Consider the following 20,318-nt stretch of genomic DNA (forward strand, 5'->3'; position numbering starts at 1 on the left):
ACAGAAGCTCCAGCATCTCAGCCTGCATTTAGACGGTTGTTCTGTAACTACTAGTTCAACGGTAAAAGACCTGGGAGTTATTTTAGACAGCAACTTATCTTTCAAAAATCACATCAATCAAGTTACAAATACAGCCTTCTTTCACCTTAGAAATATTTCTAAGCTAAGAAATATGTTATCTATATCTGATGCAGAGAAGCTCGTCCATGCGTTTATGACCTCTAGAATAGACTACTGTAATGCATTACTAGGTGGATGTCCTGCATCATTAATAAACAAGCTTCAGTTAGTTCAGAATGCAGCAGCAAGAGTTCTTACTAGGTCAAGAAAATACGATCATATAACCCCAATCTTATCGTCCCTACATTGGCTTCCTATTAAGTTTCGAATAGACTACAAACTACTGCTACTCACTTATAAAGCACTAAATGGTTTGGCTCCCATGTATCTATCCAGTCTCTTAACACGCTACAATCCGTCACGCTCCCTGAGATCTCAAAACTCCGGGCTTCTAGTAGTTCCTAGAATAGCAAAGTCCACTAAAGGCGGTAGAGCATTTTCACATTTAGCTCCTAAACTCTGGAATAGTCTTCCTGACAGTGTTCGGGGTTCAGATACACTCTCCCAGTTTAAGTGCAGATTAAAAACATATCTTTTTAGCAAAGCCTACACATAACACACATCACACACATCACATCACAACCTTGTGCTCCAGAACATCTGATCACATGCACATTATCAACTTGTGCTGTTAATATCATGAACAGCAGCTACGCTAATTCCTCTCCACTGCTTCTCTTTCTCTCCCCATCCCGAGGCATCCTGAGGTTTGGCCAGCTCCAGTCACGTCCCACCTCGTGAAGATTATGGACCTATGGATGATCATGGAGAAGTAGATGCCGAGTGTTTAAAGGCCCTGGCATGGAGAAGCTGATGCTGGATCTATGATGATCACAAATTGTTCTGTATTGTTGAAAGATTTATGACCAAACTTTTGATGTCACCCATATGAGGATGGGTTCCCCTTTGAGTCTGGTTCCTCTCAAGGTTTCTTCCTCATATCATCTAAGGGAGTTTTTCCTTGCCACTGTCGCCACGGCTGCTCATCAGGGACAAACGCACACCATTCACCTTCACTGTTGTTTTCTGTAAAGCTGCTTTGAGACAATGTCTGTTGTGAAAAGCGCTATACAAATAAACTTGACTTGACTTGACTTGAAAGAATCCTGTTTAGTATTTCTCAAACAAAATGTGCTTATTAACAAAAAAAAAAAAAAAAAGCTGTAAAAATGGTGTTTTTTTTTAATAAATAAAAATCGTAGCTTGCTATTATTTGCCCTATTAATATTTTTAATGTAGAAAATCATGTGAAAGTTTGAAAAAAAATCTGGCACCTGCATTTTACTTGCAATAAGCTTCACCCCGGATTTCCAGCAGAGATCCATTTCTTTTTGTGCAATCAGATTTTCTATCAGAGTTGCCACAAAAGTGCTCGGGGAGTGACATGAAATCACTTGTCAGGATTAGATGGTCTATCCAATCACTATGGTCTGTGAGTTAAGACCAACACAGCAAATGTAAACACAATACTTTGCTAATAAATTATTCATTCTGAAGTTTATAAATATATTAAACAGGATGTCTATCTATTAAAACCCTACAAAGAGCAAAGGTGTAAATTAGATATGGTTTGCCCTAAGTCAGAATAAAATGAACTTTCTTCTGATAGAAAGTACAGAATCTTCTTTGTTTTTAAATTTTTTGCTGATATAAACTGCACTCTGACACTGCTGAGAATCAAAATCAGCAAAATACTAATAAACTATATAAATAAAGGAGCGGGGTGTAATTACTGGAGCTGCTGTGCTGCCGGCAAAGGGATTTACAATCTCAATAAAAACGTTGGCACGTCTTACTTTTCACGTTGTATACGTGTAGTTGAGACTATCTATGCAGTTGTCTGAGAGAAAGTGATTTGAGCTGAGAAACTCTGGCTTAAAAAGTACCAGCAAAAGCACAAACCGAAGAAAATGATATGATCTACCGCAAAGCAAAATGGTGAATGTAGAGGTTTCTCAATATTCATGAATCTTTAAAAACACCTTCATGTGTTTATGTCAAAGGCCAAATCTAATGCCAAAGCTAACCATTTGAACTAGCTACCTAACTAGCTGGCTAAACAGCATTTCGAATGTTTCTTTGAGATACATGCTAAGCTTCATACTGTACTGGCTTCCTTGGCAGATTAGCAAAGCATGCTTCATCATTTATATACACTCAACAACAATCTTTACTATGACATTATTTTTCTGTGAGGAATCGTTCTGGGTTTTTCGGTCATTTCGTTTTTTTTCCTCATCCTAGCTAATTTGCATACAAACGGAGAAATTCTTAATTTGCTAATCATGTTGTTGCTTTATTCCTTATCAAATGTGCTTCGCCTTGGATGGACATGTATTGCAGCTAAGTAACAAGCACATCTACAAAATTCGGTTATAATAAATCCCCTTTCTGTAATTACAAGTCCCACACAGCATTACTGTGTGTGCTAAACCAGTTTGCTGCGAGCTAAAGTGTCTCATTCAACCCATACTATTAGTGAAGGACAGAGGTCATTCAGCCCCTCAGAGATGCACATCATGGGATAGAAAATGCAAAGCAAATCCCCAGCTGCTTTTATCATCCCCTGCGGTCAGTTTCCTAGTGACCAAGCACATTAGGCTTATGAAATCCCTGTCCTACACAATCAACAATCACAGTCCTCTCGCCAAACCATACTGTATTGTACAAACTGAAGGCAACCCTTCCTGGGGTTGTTTCAAAACCGGGGAAGAGTGGAAGTCCTTGGTTAAGACTGTGCAACTGATCTAAGTCTGGAGATTTAAACACATTTACTGTACGTGCTTATTTAAGAGCGCATTTTTCCATTTGGTAGGTCTGCTGATAACATGTTAACGCACAGGTAACATCTACTCAATACCTCGCAGAAGAGCCATGCAATCCATACAGAGGACACACAAAGGTCTTTTTGTTCTAAGGCTTGGTTTGATGAAAGCTGACTCAAAGAGTCTCTTTGGAGCCTGGCTGATTGACATGCTGCAGACATTTGGCCTGGCTGCCGGTCAGGGTGATAAAAAGGCTGATGTTTGTAAAAAAGAAGGGCTGAAAGGGGTTGATTATATGAGCACCACATCTATTCAATCGAACACTCTTTATGTTTCAAGTAGGAAAGTATAATCACTATATGATTATTCCCTCATATCTGATCATTCTAAACATTTCAACAGTAAATTTGAGTTTTCATATTAGATCCAAAATTAAACTATGAAGAAAATCCAAACAGTCAGCAAAATGGCATGAAAACATCTATGGAAACAAACAAACAAATGATAATGCTGGGTGTACTGCCCACACAATGAATTTTTTATTATATCATTCATAACTATTTATATTTCAAATTTGAATTATCTCAATATTGTAATGAAATGATAGAAAAACAATCATTTCTGGCATTTCAGGGAAAAGGAATGCAATAATATTATTAACTTCTGAAGTCTGGAACTGATTGCTGGCAGTGGCGATCTAAGCTGGAGGTTGGAATTGTCAGGATCAGAATCATCTTTATTGGCAAATATCATTGGTTGCATGTACAAGGAATTTGTTGTGGTGTCCCTCTGCTAGAAAAATATGAAAAACTACCAAAAATATAAATAATAAAATTAATAAAGATAACGACTTAAATATATAATTTGTGCCGGGTATGTAAAGTAAGGCAGTACAAATGATAAGATTTTCAAATAAGTCTAAGGTTTCAGGGTTGCAGTATAGTAGATCATGTTGGTTGCATTATGTAACGCATACGAGATGACAGTTTGAGGTTCACATTAATGTTAAAGATTGTGGAGGCACATCAGAGATGATGGTTGGTCCTTGATAAGGTCAAATTTTAAGTGATAATGGGCTGTAGAATGTTACAGTATATACACCTTTAAATGTAAATGTATTGACTGTTTATTAAATGTTTATTTCATTTATTGAATGTTAATTGCTGTATTAAAAAAAACACTTTTTTTTGTTGTTATTGTCACTCTGAACATATATAGTGTTACAATTTCACAATTTGTTACCGGTCGATTCATGTTCTTTAAAAAACAAAATCCAAAATCCTGCATTTTCTGTTTCAAACATTGTTTAACTGCTTATGTGAACTGTATAAAAATGACTTCAAAAATATACTTGTGTAATATTAGCTAAGTTGATCATATAATAATATATATTGTTTCATTTCTGCAAAAAAAATAAGGAAGCCAATGGGGGTCTAATGAAGAGCATGTGAGATGGAAGTGGCAGAGCTTCCAGACGGTGCCAAAATTATCATTATATCTTTGTTAAATCATGCTAGATTAATACTGCAATTAGCTCCTCTGCCATTTTATTAAGGAAAATATACTTTTAAAAAATATAATTTTGAGTCATAACCTTAAATCCTACTAGTGTTTAATGTTAATTTAAACAAAAGTTATGTGCAAAAAAATTAGCAAAGAAAGGCAATGTCAGTAGAAAAACTAAATTCATTCCATGGCTGTGTACAACCATTAAACATTCTTTCGGGATCTCCCATATAGAGGTCGCCACAGCGGATCATCCGTATTCATAATTCGCATGTTTGATTTGGCACATGTTTTTACGCTGGATGCCCTTTCTAACGCAACCCTCCCCATTTATCCGGGCTTGGGACCGGCACTGAGTGCACTGGCTTGTGCAACCCTAATGGCTGGGTAAATATCCTAAGCACTAGTTAAAATAGCAAAGCTTATAAGAAAAATGTACCAATAATGATATACAGTATCTCACAAAAGTATGTACACCCCTCACATTTCAGCAACCATTGTAGTAGATCTTCTCAAGCGACAATACTATAAAAATTTAGCTTAATATACTTTAGAGTAGTCAAATGTGCAGCTTGTATAGCAGTACAGCTATCTGTAAACAACTCACCATACAGTCAAAATAGCTGGCAACGAAAGTGAGTACACACTAAGTGAACATGTCAAAACTATAACAATTGTTATCTAGCACTGACCGGAACCGGAGCTCCGTAGTACCAGCAACACTCATGCAGCCGCAGACCATGATGCTACCACCACCACCATGCTTGACTGTAGGCAAGACACAATTTTCTTGGTACTCTTTACCAGGGTGTCACCACACATGCTGGACACAATCTGAGACAAACAAGTTTATCTTAGTCTCATTAGACCACAGGACATGGTTTCAGTAATGCATGATCTTGGACAGGCTGTCTTCAACAAACCCTTAGCATGCTTTCTTGTGAGCTAGCTTCAGAAGAGGCTTCCTTCTGGAACGACTTGTTGCAGTGTGCTGCTTTTGGTCTGAGCACTGACAAGCGGACCTTCCGCTTCTGCAACCTCTTGAGCAATGTTGGCAACACTTATGCATCTGTATTTTTGAAGCAGCTTCTACACCTGACTCACAGTACGAGGACTCGCATTCTTTGATTGACCCTTTCGGGACCTGTTGCGAGTGGAACCTGTTTTGGAAAACCATCTGTATGACCCTGGCCACTGTACTGTAACTCAGTTTAAGGGTGTTACTGATCTTCTTATAGCTTAGGCCGTCTTTGTGGAGAGCAACAATACTAATTCTCAAATCTTCAGAGACTTCTTTGCCATGAGAACATGTTGAAAATCCGGGGTCAGTATTAGAAACTTGTACTCAAAGCACCAAATTTTAACTGCTCTAATACAAGATACTCAACAAAAACATAAACATGATGAATAGGACCTGTGGCTTTAAATTGTCAAACAACATACAGCTTTTATCGCTTGTGTTCTTGCTTTTGTTGCCAGCTATTTAGACATCAATGGCTGTATATTGAGTTCTTTTCAGAGGACGGTAAATCTATAATTCTATACAAGCTGCACATTGAATACTCTAAAATATATCCAAGTTTCGTTTCTATGGTATTGGCTCTTAAGAAGATCTACTAAAATGGTTGCTAAAATGTGAGCGGTACACTCACTTCTGTAAGATACTATACAATGTACAAATGTCAAAAGCGTATTTACTGCTATGCTCACATCAGTACACAGTACAAAAGTTCCATTCCACATTCAGTCCCCATTTCCAATTATAATAACCTGGGAAGAGGTTTTACAAGGTGTTGGAGTGTGCTTATGGAGATTTGTGCTAATTCAGCCACAAGGGTATTAGTAAAGTCAGGTACTGATGTAGGTGAGGTGAGGATGCCTGGGGTGCAGTCAGTGTTCCAATTCATCCCAAACGTCTTTAACAGGGTAGAGGTCGTAGCTCTATAGCAGGAGATCTTCCACTCCAAACCATGTAAAACATGTCTACCTGGAACTGGCTTTGTGCACAAAGGCATCATCATTCAGGTTTGGGCCTCCTGATTCAAGTGAAGGCAAAACTATAACGCTTCATTCATTCAAAGACATCCTATACAAACAGTGGCACCAACTTTGTGCGCACAGTTTGGGGAAGAACCACATATGACTGGAAAGAGTCCGGTGTCCCAATACTGTTGTCCATATAGTGCATTTTCCTACATCCAGCATACATTGTCTTTCTAAACATATTTGTGGATGTGTCCCAATTTATTTCATACTTGTGAAACACTAAAATAATTGCTCCCACATATTTCTCTCTCTGTGTATATATATATATATATATATATATATATATATATATATATATATATATATATATATATATATATATATATTAACCATTTTCTGTAATGCTCCATTAAACTAGTTAGCACGACTTCCATTCCGGAGCAGTAGGAAAGACGGCGGTGTTGTTTACTGAGACCGCAGAGTTTAGTGCATACTGGGGGACACATCGGAGCCTCGTTTATCATTTATCGCCATGTTCTGTCAGTCCGTTTATCATTTCTCATTCGTGCCACATAAACTACAATTAACATGCAGGGTAGGCACATAAGCATTGAATTAACCTAAAAATGTGCACATTAAAAACTCATTAAAAATGTTTATATATATATATATATATATATATGTATATATAATCATCTATATATATAATCATCTATATTTAAGCTCTTTATTTGTTGATGTAAAATCAAGAAAAAAGTCGTTTATATGATTTTGTATTCTACTGCTGATTTCCTGTAATTAAATGATTAATTGGAATTAAGTCTTAGGCTTTTCTTAACCTTATTGACTCTTTAGATAGAGGGGGGAGACAATTTGCCGAAAATACCAGACCATGCAGCCCTATCTATCTTAAGATAAAAGCTGAATTACGGTAAGCGGTAAAAGTCTATGAGTTATAATTAAAGTGATGTTAATCGGTTCCGGGAAAAAAGATGATGCTACGTCAGATGCGTTGTTTTAACGCACGCGCGCTCACATTTATCACATTAATTAGTATGGCATCTGAATTATTATTTGAATTAATAATGACTATTTCCACTCAGAGGCTGAAACACAATTAAAACCAAGATCTAATCTGTTTGGCTTTGATTGCATAAAGCTGTAAATATTAACATATATGCTTGAGCAGCAGAGATACAACTACGATACAGGAAATGCCTGATGATTAAGCTTCCTGGCTTTCTGAACTACATGTGTGGTCTGACTTAACGTAATACATTTTACCAAATGAAAGAAAAAAAAATGGAAAAAAAGACCTGGAAAAAAAAAAGACTTCTCATTAGGAGACTGGACTCATACACACAAACACACACTCATGCACACACAAACACTTTAACTGCAATTTCTTTTGCACACAACTGTTGCTCAATCATCACCAAATGTTTTTATTATTATATGGACAATTTATTTGAACTTTTTCACATTTAGCCTTGTTACCAGTCACCATTGTGTTGTTATGTTAATATCGTGTTGTGATATTCCACTGAATGTTGTTTGCATGTTTATTTCATGTAGTCCTGGGTACTTCCCGTGGGCTCACCACCTGCAGGAGGGACCGTAAGGAACGGTGCCGTGAGGATTGGGCAGCAGTCGAAGGCGGGGGCCTGCTTAGACTGCTGCCCCCACGACCCGAATTATGGATAAGCGGGAGAAAATGAATGAATGAATGAGTCCTGGGTAGAGGTCTGTTTGTTCTAGTTAGTTTTGCGTTATTAAGTGTTAATTTATGTTGTCGTATGTAGCTCCCTGGTTGTAGAGAAATGTTGCTTAGTTTTTATTGTGTACTGGTCGAAAGGACAATAAAGCCACTTGACTTGACTTGAATTGGCAGAATCAGAGACAAGCTTGAGTCTTCAGAATCGAAAAAACATGATTTCCAGCACACAGACTCATTGTCACACTCCCATTCAGACAACTACTCATTCAATTAACCACCCATTCACACACACACAATCTATAATTACAGATTCTGGAAATTTACCATAACTGAACTATCATGCAGTGTGTTCTTATGTGACATGCCAAACCTTTCGCTCTATTCATGGTCATCTGGTTTTGACTCAAGCTCACTGTTCTGGTTTGTGGTTTTAACTGATTTTCTAGTTGTGCTTTTCCTGAGTCAAATTCTGAGCCTCTACTGCCTGACTAAAAGACAAAGGACATGACAGACTCGTTTATTTCTGCTAGTCACTGGATTTTGACATGTGAATACTCAATCCTTTTCTGTCCTTATGTCCATGAGCCAACAAATATGACTATTTTATCACTATAATATATATATACACTATATTATAGTTCCATGGTAATATTATATTAATTTTACTATAATACTATTTTTAAGTTCACCTGGGGGTTAAAAATTAGTGCTCTATTTTCAACAAAATATAGAAATTGATTACAATGTTTTACTTATTAAAGAAGAAATCATCACAATTTTGAATGGTTGTAAATGTTTTGAATGGCTTAATGACTCCATAAAAAAAGTTTCCATTTATGATCCTCTCCATCCTGAGTGTTTATGTGGTGGAAAACACAAAGTGCTGACACTTGAGACTCCGTCCATTAATATAACAGAAATGTCTACTAACACAAACCTACACTTCATCACTTACAGTAATAACAATGGCATACTTTTATTTGATAAGCAACAACATGGACTGTAAAGTTCATTATTATTATAAGATTCATTGAAATGTACAACTGGTGCACAAATTCAAACATATGAGCTGTTACCATAGAAATGATTACGTCTTAGTAGCAGCGCATTAATATTATACATGTAATTTATTTTATTGTCATAAATTGTCAGAGCTGTGGTGTTATGGAAAATAACAACTAAAAAAGTATTCCTTATTTTATGTCAGTAATAATCACGTGCATTTTCTTCATGTTCTGATACGCAACACTTACAGTTGACAGCTTATTATTGGGTAAAGCATACAGACATGAACTGGACTGGAAACCAAGCAATATTCATTTTGTAACAATTTTATATATAGAGCAAACTTATACGTTCAGCTTGCTGCTTATACATCCAAAAATGTATGCAGATTGCACATCAGTTCAGCACGTACACACTTAGTATATGTGCTATAAGCCTGGAGCTGCGTCGCTCACACGCTTACAAGAAATAAAATCTTTGTGTTTGGTAGGGGGAAAAAAAAGCTTTCAGCTTTTCCTTTGCACTTTCAATGTTACATAATGAGTAAAAAGTAGCACAAATCCAGACATGCTGCACTAAGGCTGCAGTTTCTTCAAATTTCTTTTGGACCTGCTGCGAATACCTGATGCAAAGACGGCCAGCGACCGGATGCGACAATGTTAAAATACACAAACTGTTTACGTTAACAACAGCAATGCCACAAACCAGGAACATTTTTCGTTGCTTATATTATATTCTTTTAAAGCGTTATTGTAAAAAAACAGGATGCTTGGTCACTGCTACAATCAGTGCTTTTTCTTTGTGTATTTTCTGAAGACTTCTTTAATCAGTCGCAGGTCAGAGTTCACCAGATTGATCTTCGCGCTGAGCTTGTGTTTCCGGGCTCCGTGGTTCGCATGAATGGAAGTCAATTTAATGAAAAGTGTAGCGTGAAAATATTCACTATTGCATTGCATATTACAGCATGTACTGCTCAAATTAATAACATCCCAGGCCTGCCAATCAATCTGTATACTGTTCCATTTTCCAATTCCAGATGGTCCCCAGGAGTTCTGTTACTGTGAACACTGTGGTATGTGACAATAATCACTTTGAAATACACTTATTATGTAAGGCGCTCCTTTTTTTGCGTAGTACACACACACTATGACGCTCGTCGAAAGCTTGTAAACACCCTTATCCCTGTCATTCCTCCTACAAGGTGAAGAAATATCTCTTCACACTAGTAAAAATTCAGTTCAGCCCCTGTAATGCTTTTTACTTAAAACGTTCAACTGTCTTATTAGTGGCAAAAATCTTCTTGAAGTGGCATTTTTACTCCACAGAGCAATGTCCTATTCTAGCACAATATCGCCTTTTGTGTATTAATCGATTTTTAACAACTGTCGTCCTCAGACAGCGAGCCTAGGGGTGGTGCTACTCATGCACAATCAGAGAATAAACTTTAAGAGGAAGAAAAAAAATTATCCTTTTGGTTATGAGGCGATGAATAATAGATTAAATGAACGTGGCAGACACAGGCTGTGCCGAGCGATTAACGCAGCTCCTCCGAGACGCAGCCACTTAGACGAGCCTTTAAAGCTGCTGTAGGAGCAAAGTTGCATTGCACTATGGAGAGTTAGTATAAGTGGTCTCCCTCACATTCCTACACCCTGTTGGCCTTCAGATGATGTACAAGTCATTTTCTTTTTTTATCAGTGCATTGCCAGCTGAGAGAAACATGTGCAATGTTTAGCATTTAACAGTTGACACAAGACCGGTTGTAAATAAATAAATGAAAAAGAATATTAGACTGGTCCAAACTGGTTATAAAACTTTAGGTGTAATACAAGAAAAACATCTGTCTTACAATCTCTTCTTCAAGATTTACATCTATACCAAAAATAAAGATACACTTATTCAGAGCATCTTAAGGGTTAAGGATTAAGAGCCTTGCTGAAAAGCCCAGGAGAAGCAGCTTAATGGTGCTGGGATTTAAACTCACAACCTTTTGATCAGAAATCTTAACCACTAAGCGCCCACTTCTCAAAAGGGGAAGAGATTTTTGCCAAAGGATTGTGGACACCTGACCATAAAACCTATATTTGGCTATTCCCCAAACTGCTGCCAAACAATTATAAAGAATGTCTTTGCTCCAATGAAAAACCTGTTCCAGCATATGACAAAATGGGCACAAAATGACGCCCATGATGATAACATAATGTGCTAAGAAAACTTGACTGCCCTGACCTCAACCCAACTGAACACCTTTGGGATGATCTGGAACACTTAATACGTAATATTAACACATAATATTAGCACCTTATCTCATTTTAATGCTTTTATGGATACACAAATTCACAAAAGCCACATTTGAAAATCTAGAAAACAGCCTTTCCAGAAGTGTGGAGATTATTATGACAGCAAATAGAGACCAAATCCGGAATGTGTTTTTCAAAATGCACACAAGGCTGTGATATTCAGGTTGTCCCTAACGATTTTTGTTGGCCATATAGTGTAGAGAAACAAGCTAAAGCACTGGTAAGAATTAGGAATTGATTCTAAAAGCTAGCTAGCACCTAAGAAGTGTAAAGCTAGCACATTTTAAGTTGTTAGCTAATTACTACTAGAAGCCTGTTGACTCATCCGAGATAATGAAGTATTACATCTTTTCCTTTTTGCTTTCAAAATAATTTTTACACACTATTAGAAGAATTAGAAACTATCACCACAGACGGTATCAACTGTAAAAGCTAGCTAGCGCCTAAGAAGTGTAAGACTAGCACATCTGAAGTGATTAGCTCATTACTACTGAAAACCTGTTGACTTTTCTGAGATAATGAAGTATTAGATCTGTTCATTCTTGCTTTAAAATACATTTTCTACACACCTCTACAATAATTAAATACTTTCACAACAGACTTTACCAAATGATTGGTAACCTGAAAGTTTTTCAACCTCATCAACTACATCAACCAAGAACATAATAAACAATACAACTTTCCAATGTTTGTATTTGGATTGCAGCTGAATTTCGACCAATGTGACCCTGACCAGGCAGGGACGAAGGATATAAAAAAAAAGCATCATGAATCAACAGATTGCATTTTTCTGCAAGTTTATGCATTCATGGCAAGTTTCAAAAGAATAGACCACTGTTATTCGTGTCTATCTTACTCACAAAAGCACAGTTTGGGAGCAGGGTTTCACTCCACACCTAAAAGTCTATAAAAATTATAAAAATCTATTGATTTAAACAGGTGGAATCATGTGTCGTTCCTGCTTGGTCAGAAAGAAAACCTACACCCAGACTGGCCATTTTTCGTGGATAAGATTGCTGATTTAAAACACACTGTGTGTAAATAATGCTTTCATAATAAGTCCTATCCCCATTATGAGCCTTGCAGTCTGCTCAGGTGCTGCTCTAATATAAACACCTTTGTAATAAATAATGTGCTGGGCAGATCATCAATGATCTATGGCTAATGCTGCTTTTCTTTTAATCACTTTCAATGACAGATTATGATAATGCCTATCTGCACTACATGGCACTGGGACTAATACCCTTCATTTGCATCTGCATGTCCATTAAATTTTCTGCCGGGGCTCGAGAGTTCAGGGAGGACAGCAAATGACGAGCACATCATGCATATTACCGTAATACACTCTGTTCTGCTTGGCTGATATTTTGAGGACATGAAATGGCATTTTAAAATTGTTTGGAGCTTCCTGTGAATTTTAATAAGACAAGAAATAACGATTTAATAGAACTTTGTGTTTGATATTCTGTTTTTAATCTTTTGGTTTTGGACAGAAAGAGTCGCTTCAAAGCAAATAAGCGCAAAGAGCAAGGAAGAATCTACATCTTTGGCCAGATCGCACTGAAAAGTGGCATAGATGACAACGTTGTATTTATCAAGACCTCATACTTGTTTCTCATCACAACAAACAGACAAATATTTGTGGACATCGCTGATAAATTCATGGCATTATACCAGCAAGCCTTCTAATCAGGCTTCAAAACCCTCAAGAGTCCTCTCTCTCACACACACACACACACACACACACACACACACACATGCTGCCTTCATACCAATTTTCAGACAAGACCAAATGAAGTAAACAAGATTGACATCCTATTCGGGATCTTATTACTGAAGCAAAGGATTCATTTTGATGGTGTTTGGAGCAGACCCTTTCATCATGTCCAGGATGATGATTTGGGCCAGAGAGAGCGGATGAGACTCAAAACAGGTAGTGGGAAAACACGCCCTGATGAGAAGACTCTCTGGCCGTGTAGGTAATTAGCTTGGTATAATTGCTTTTAATTTCCACACATATTAGATTAGATTAGAGCCAATGAAATGCAGTTAGCATCTAACCAGAAAATAAGGGTATGGGTTCATATGTACAGGGGTGAATAATGTACAGAAGGTGCAGTAGGTGATAATATATGTATATATAGTAATATACAATATACTGTGCAAAGATTGTGCATAGATGTCAGAAGATAACATGCTGTAGACTCATATACAGTAGATGCAGAAGCCCATTTTGAAGTGCGCACTCTCCCAAGATGCTCTGCATTCACTAATGCAATCATCCTCAGGGATCAATCACAGATATTTTCACAGTACTGATGGCCAATTAAGCCACGTTTCCAATAGCTTCATAGGGTCTCATCAACACGCAATGAAAAAGCGCAGAGAGCTTTTTAGAAGCAATTGTAACTGCTAATGTTTAGCAGAGGTGCTTGTACCTGAGATTGATGTTTCATCCTGAAGGTTTCATACTGTATACCAAATACCAAAAAATCATAAATAGTATATATCACATCCAAAAATCCTCCTAGGGACTTTCTGCGGTGTGACGACGAGGATCGTATACCATTCAGGCACTCTGTCTGGAGCTGACATAAATAATGCCAGTTCCCCTGAGTTAACCTCAGACTTCAAACAAGACGAAGTCGCGCTTGCTAGCAAGTGAGCCGAGGTGAGGATTTTCTCATCGTCGTGGCTGTCGAGAGCTCGTAATATCAGCGGGATTTAGAAACGCACCACATCCTGAACTCACATCTCACCTTCGCTCATGGATGTTAAAGTAAATCACAGAGTAATCTTCTAATGATGCAGAATGATATCGAAGCTTCAGAAGAAGACTGTCACTTTGTTCTCGTAGAAACAACATGCTCGATGCAAGATTTCTGCTGTACTTCTCCAAGATTTCTTTTGAAATCCACATTTATGGTAACGTTGACTGCCTTTGAAGACCTGAGCTTAAAAAAAAATTGTGACACGTAATGCTGCCGGATGTGACACAGATCCTGCACATGAACACAGACTGTGATGTGATGCATAACTTAGCAACAGAGACTTGCACACAGCATGCCTGATTACAAAGGGCATACTAGTATTGTAGGGAAAATAATAATAATAAAATCTGGTGTTGTGAAACCAGGATCTAACCGTTCTTTCAAATCAAACAGCATTGTTCTTCTGCCATCTGTGACCGAAATCCATTATTGCACATACATATTTGATGTATCAAATGATGCACTTTGAAAGAAAAATATGTATTGATGGATATGAGGCCATAGTTTAATTGATGAAGAAGTGGTGCACTCTTTACTCATTGCACAAGTTTTAGTGCTGCAACAGATTCCAAAGTCATGGGCATTTTTTCTTTTTTTTTTGGCTGCCTGCATGCGCTCATCTGTCCTCTTTGCATGCTCCCCTTTCCAGAAAAGATCATGAGAGAGAGAGAGAGAGAGAGAGAGAGAGAGAGAGAGAGAGAGAGAGAGAGAGATTGCGGACACGCTTAATTTCTCATCATTTAAAGCAAGGAGTTAGAAGGCGTGCACGACAATGCGCGAGCGAACAGGTGCTCGAGAAAAACGTGCCATTCGTTCGCTTTGTGTCTGCTGCCAGGTGGAAAAACATGTCTGATAGAACCTAAGAGGCATAACAGAGCCAGAACTTACATGCGTATGTCATGGCGAAACTGCTGCCAACGTCCACCATGTCCACTTGTGGCACCAGTTTGGGGAGCTCGTGCTGCTGAGACAGCGCGAACCGAAACACCTCGTACTCATGCGAGTCGGTTGGGAACAAACCGCCTGCCGAAAAAAAAAACCCAACAACCCAACATGTTAACATTTTGTTGAGAAAAATAATAAAACTTGAATTCATAAGGTTCTGGAGATTGTTTTTAACCCCACATGCATAAGTGCGCTATACGGACGCGCGCGACTCCACTCACCTATATTAATGTTACTTGGAAAACTCGAGCACGAGCACCAGCCGAGCAAGCTGGTGAGCAGTAAAGCCAGACTTGGCTCCATGTTTCCTTTTGCATTTGCGAAAACGAGCCGAATTCCGAATATATATCCCACTGAGCATCCGCGGCTTCACTTTAACAACGCGGCCGTAAGCGCGTCAAAACGCACGCTGGGAACGCAGGCGCGAACGCGCGCGCTCCGTACCGCACAACACAGCACCGCACAGCACCGCACCGCACCGCACCGCACAACACCGCACACAGCACCACACCGCGTCCACTGCCTGCACACCGAGACGTGTGAGCGAGAATGGCAGCACTACGCACGGCTACGGAGATTTAAACACGTCAGCAGAGACCTCAACATGAACACACACCATTGCGTTTTTTTTTTTTTCTTCCTTCACCCAACAAGATGAGTGCGCTCTGGCGGACAATTCCCCTCCCGGCTCTGTTCCCACTGCTCTCTGCAAACCTACACATCACAACTCAGGCGTTAGTGCGCTGTTTGGATGATGAATGCGGAGCGCGTGCACATCTGCGTGTCTACGTATAAATAAATTTGATTTGATTCAATAAAGAAGCACTGATGTCATAAATAAAGCACAAACTGAATACAGCACAGCCAACAGCAACTCTATGATCATTATCACCATCATCTTTCACTAACACAAAATATATTAATGTTGTCACTATCATCATCATCATCATCACCATCATCACCACTATCATCATACACATCCATCTCCAAACATATGAATGTTATCATCATCAGCAGAAGCACCATCATCATCATCATCATCATCATCATCATCATCATCATCATCATCATACACATCCATCACCAAACATTTGATTATCATAATTATCACCATCATCACCACTATCATCATACACATCCATCACAAAACATATGAATGTTATCATCAGCAGCAGCAGCACCTTTAGCATCATCATCATCATCATCATCATCATTATTATCATCATTATCATCATCATACACATTCATCACCAAACATATGAATGTTATCATCAGCATTAGCAGCAGCACAACCATCATCATCATCATTATCATCACCATCATCATCATCATCATCATAATACACATCCATCACCAAACATACAAATGTTATCATCAGCAGCAGCAGCACCACCACCACCATCATCATCATCATCATCATCATCATACACATCCATCACCAAACATATGAATGTTACCATCAGCAGCAGCAGCAGCACCACCATCATCATCATCATCATCATCATACACATCCATCACCAAACATATGAATGTTACCATCATCAGCAGCACCATCATCATCATCATCATCATCATCATCATTATCATAATTATCACCATCACCACTATCATCATACACATCCATCAACACAACATATGAATGTTATCAGCAGCAGCAGCACCACCATCATCCTCATCATAATAATCATCATCATCATCATTATCATCATCATACACATCCATCACCAAACATATGAATGTTATCATCATCATCAGCAGCAGCACCATCATCATACACAGCATTATTATTATTATTATTATTATTATTATTATTATTATTATTATTATTATTATTAATATTAATATTAATATTAGAAGAAGAAGTAGTAGTAGTGGTGATATTGTAGGGCGGTGCTGCTGTTGTCCTTATCGACATCATTATTTTTAGCGTATTTATTATTATTAGGTATTATTTAAAAACATGCCTAAATAGGCCCTTTAGGGGTAAGTTGTGGGCCGTGTGGGACAAGTATGATCCACTTTAAAACATTTTTAGGTTATCAAACAATGTTAATTTAAATAAAACATAACCTATTAATTAAAATGCAAAAAAAAATCTAATCATATACTGGAATGGAATTTTCATTATTAATATTGATATTATTACTATTATTAGTAGTAGTCAATATATTATAGGTGGTGGTGCTGTTGTCATTATTGTTGTCATTATTTTTGATCATATTTACTATTATTAGGGATTGTTGGAAAAAATGGCCACATTTGTCCTTCAGGGTTAAGTTGTGGCAAAGGCAAATCACATTTACATTTATATCACATACAACATAGTTAATCAAACAATGATCATCTAAATAAAACAAAAACCATTAATAAAATACAATTTTTAAATCAAATATTAGAATTGAATTATTATTATTATTATAATTAATAGTAGTAGGAATAATAGGATTAGTAGTAGTGATATTGTAGGTGGTGGTGCTGCTATTGTCATTATTTTCAATATTATTTTCATTTTATTTATTATTAGGGATGATTTGAAAACATTGGTCTTTCAGGGGAAAGTTTTGGGCTATGTGGCTAATCCACATTTAAAAAATTTGTTCAACAAGCTAAATCTCTTCCAAATAAACCACAAACCTTGAATAAATGAAACAAAGCAAAACCAAATATCGTAATGGTATTATCATAATTATTTATGCTTATTTTTTATTATTATTTGAAGTAGTAGTAATAGCAGTAGTAGTGGTGGTGGTAATATTGTAAGTGGTCCTGCTGTTGTCGTTATTGTCATTATTTTCATTATATTTATCATTATTAGGTAATATTTAAAAAGAAAATACCCACATTGGCCCTTCAAGGGCAAGTTACATCCATTGTGGTATAATTCATGCATTTCCCAAAATGGCCCAATGTGGGTTTTCTGTGGGCAGTTCACACTTTGGCATTGGTTTGCAAATGTACTGTGGGACCCCAGTGGGCCATTAGTACTTTATTATTACTTTTATTAGGACTGCCTTATAATAAAGAGCTTTCTGATTCTGAGCTCAGGTTACTGTGTGGAGTTTGCATGTTTTTTTGTGTCCTTGTGAGTTTCCTCTTCATTCCAGTTTCCTTCCTGGATTGGCTGTTGTGCTAGGTGTGAATGAGATTACCCTAGGTGTGATTTCTCACCATTTACAATCCCAAACTGGAAATCTTGGATCAGATGGCAATTACACTATATAATCATTGGCATTAAGTGTTTGTTGATAGTGTGACAAGAATGGAGGGTATAAATGTGTGGGGTAGTTTATTCTCAGTTTGACTAAAAGTAATTGTTTGTAATCTCCAATTATGAAAAAAACTAAACAAAGGAAACACTCTTTCATCTTGGAACTTGTATATGGAAATTTGGGCAGATGTCCTCAGAAACATAAATACAGTATATGACATTATGTAAAAAGAAAAATTACTCCATGAATCCTACACCTACTGTACACTTTGGTTACATTTATACTCATGACTGTTAGCCGGTCAGCTTGTTTCTAGAAAAATATACTGTCATGTTTTGCCTCACTTTGTAGCTCACACATGCTGAGTAAATTCCCTCCGAAAAAAAACGTTCTTTCGGCTTCTCCCATTAGTTGGGTCGCCACAGCGGATCATCCGTAAACATGATCCGCATGTTCGATTTGGTTTTTACGCTGGATGCCCTTCCCAACACAACCCTCCCCATTTATCCAGGCTTGGGACCGGCACTAAGGCTTGTGCAACCCTGATGACTGGGGTTGTTCCCTGACCAGGGATCGAACCCGGGCCGCAGCGGTGAGAGCGCCGCATCCTAACCACTAGACCACCAGGGAACCTTAAATTCCCTCAGAAAAGACTTCCTAATTTTAGCGTGTTCGATTTGTTAAGATGTTTTTGGCAACAATATCTACAGCCCTATAATTTTAATCAACCCAAGTTTGATATGATTTGTAAAAGTCTACCCTGAATTGCACATTAAAAACAGACCTTTGGGGTTTTTCATTGAGGTTGGAGATGGGGTCACTTATTTCAAATAGGCAGCTGCTTTCCAATGCTATGCCCCCTTTTTCTATAGTTTTTGTTTCTTTTCTACTTTAAGTTTTTCCTAAGACGCTCTCTGTAACTTAGGTTTAAAGCAAGGTCATCAATTCTAATTCTCAAGTACTTTCCATACATTTTTTGGCCCTGTGCAAATACATTATCTGCAGGCTTCCTGTTATCTCCTGAAAATGCAAATGTTTCAAGCAATGCCCTTTGAAGGCAACATCCAGCTTGTGACCCTACAGTCCATTATTCCTCTTTCCACTATTGCTCCAGAGGAAGTGAGGCACAGAGTTTATTAGGTGTTCTGGGGCTGGATTATCACCAATCCGCTATAAAAATGTAAATATCGATGTGAAATAAGGCCCCACTGTATATATACTGTACATATATTTTGCCTTTGGCCACCAAATCACTTAATCAGCCACTGCATTCATGCAACTGTATGTAGGGCAATGAATGTACTGGGAATAAAATTCATAAACTTCCAATTAATAGATGTAGTCATTAACTGGAACCTGCTATAGTGGCATTGTCTCTGCTGTAATTATATGCAATTAATTTTTTTTAACTCTTCAGGGATTGCACAAAAGTCATCAGTTCATAACTTTAAAACACTCCGTGCAGTTTTTTAGACACTTTTAATGAAAACAAAATAATTCCTATGTTGATGACAAACCCACCGTTTAATTGTGCACGGCTATGACTCGGAACAAGATGCAACTTTTATACGCTAAATGGGAAATATGTAGGGTTTAGTTCAAAGTGTGCAGAAGCCCAAAAAAAGTACATTTATTTCTATTGGTGAGGACAAGTATGATGTAACCCATCTCCCACTGGTCACATTGCTCAGGTCAGTGGTTGGTCTGTAATAAGACAAACCCAAAAATGTTATTTCATTACTCATGGTTGGATCACACTAGATACAACAGATATAAAATTCTAGCCACCTTGTTAAAATTTTATGTTTCTGCAAGGTTTTTATAAAATAATTTCACATTAAGGTGTGAAAAAAGTTCTGATATGGTTTATCTTGCTCTTCCTTTTTTTTTTATAACACAAAAACCTCACATTTTTGACCGTGGTATATAAAGACTTATTCCATTCATTGTACCTACTAGAGATAGCTTCTTAGCAGGGTTTATAACTGGTTTTA

General features: G+C 37.6%; 1 protein-coding gene and 1 long non-coding RNA gene across 9 annotated transcripts in view; one reads left to right on the top strand and one right to left on the bottom strand.

Annotated features, from left to right (window-relative positions):
- Positions 1-15,875, bottom strand: part of gria1b (glutamate receptor, ionotropic, AMPA 1b) — a 91,974-nt gene extending 76,099 nt beyond the window's left edge. For 6 of the 8 annotated variants that reach the window (XR_014537210.1, XR_014537211.1, XR_014537212.1 and 3 more), the window contains exons 1-2: positions 15,337-15,845; positions 15,059-15,193 (exon numbers count right to left, since the gene is read on the bottom strand). Coding sequence is in view for 2 of the 8 variants with exons in the window: in XM_083564530.1 (XP_083420656.1) it covers positions 15,059-15,193; positions 15,337-15,418 (217 nt within the window). In the remaining 6 variants the exon portion in view is untranslated. Of the gene's footprint in view, positions 1-15,058; positions 15,194-15,336 lie in introns of all 8 variants that reach the window. The other 2 variants (XM_083564530.1, XM_083564529.1) reach the window with 2 other exon arrangements.
- Positions 1,746-6,025, top strand: LOC310739067. The gene is made up of 3 exons (XR_014537231.1): positions 1,746-3,827; positions 3,978-5,199; positions 5,299-6,025. It is a non-coding gene; the product is annotated as an uncharacterized lncRNA (long non-coding RNA).
- Positions 15,876-20,318: the final 4,443 nt, after the last annotated feature.

This window comes from Silurus aristotelis, assembly GCF_946808225.1.
Source record: "Silurus aristotelis genome assembly, chromosome: 16".
Lineage (NCBI taxonomy): Eukaryota > Metazoa > Chordata > Actinopteri > Siluriformes > Siluridae > Silurus > Silurus aristotelis.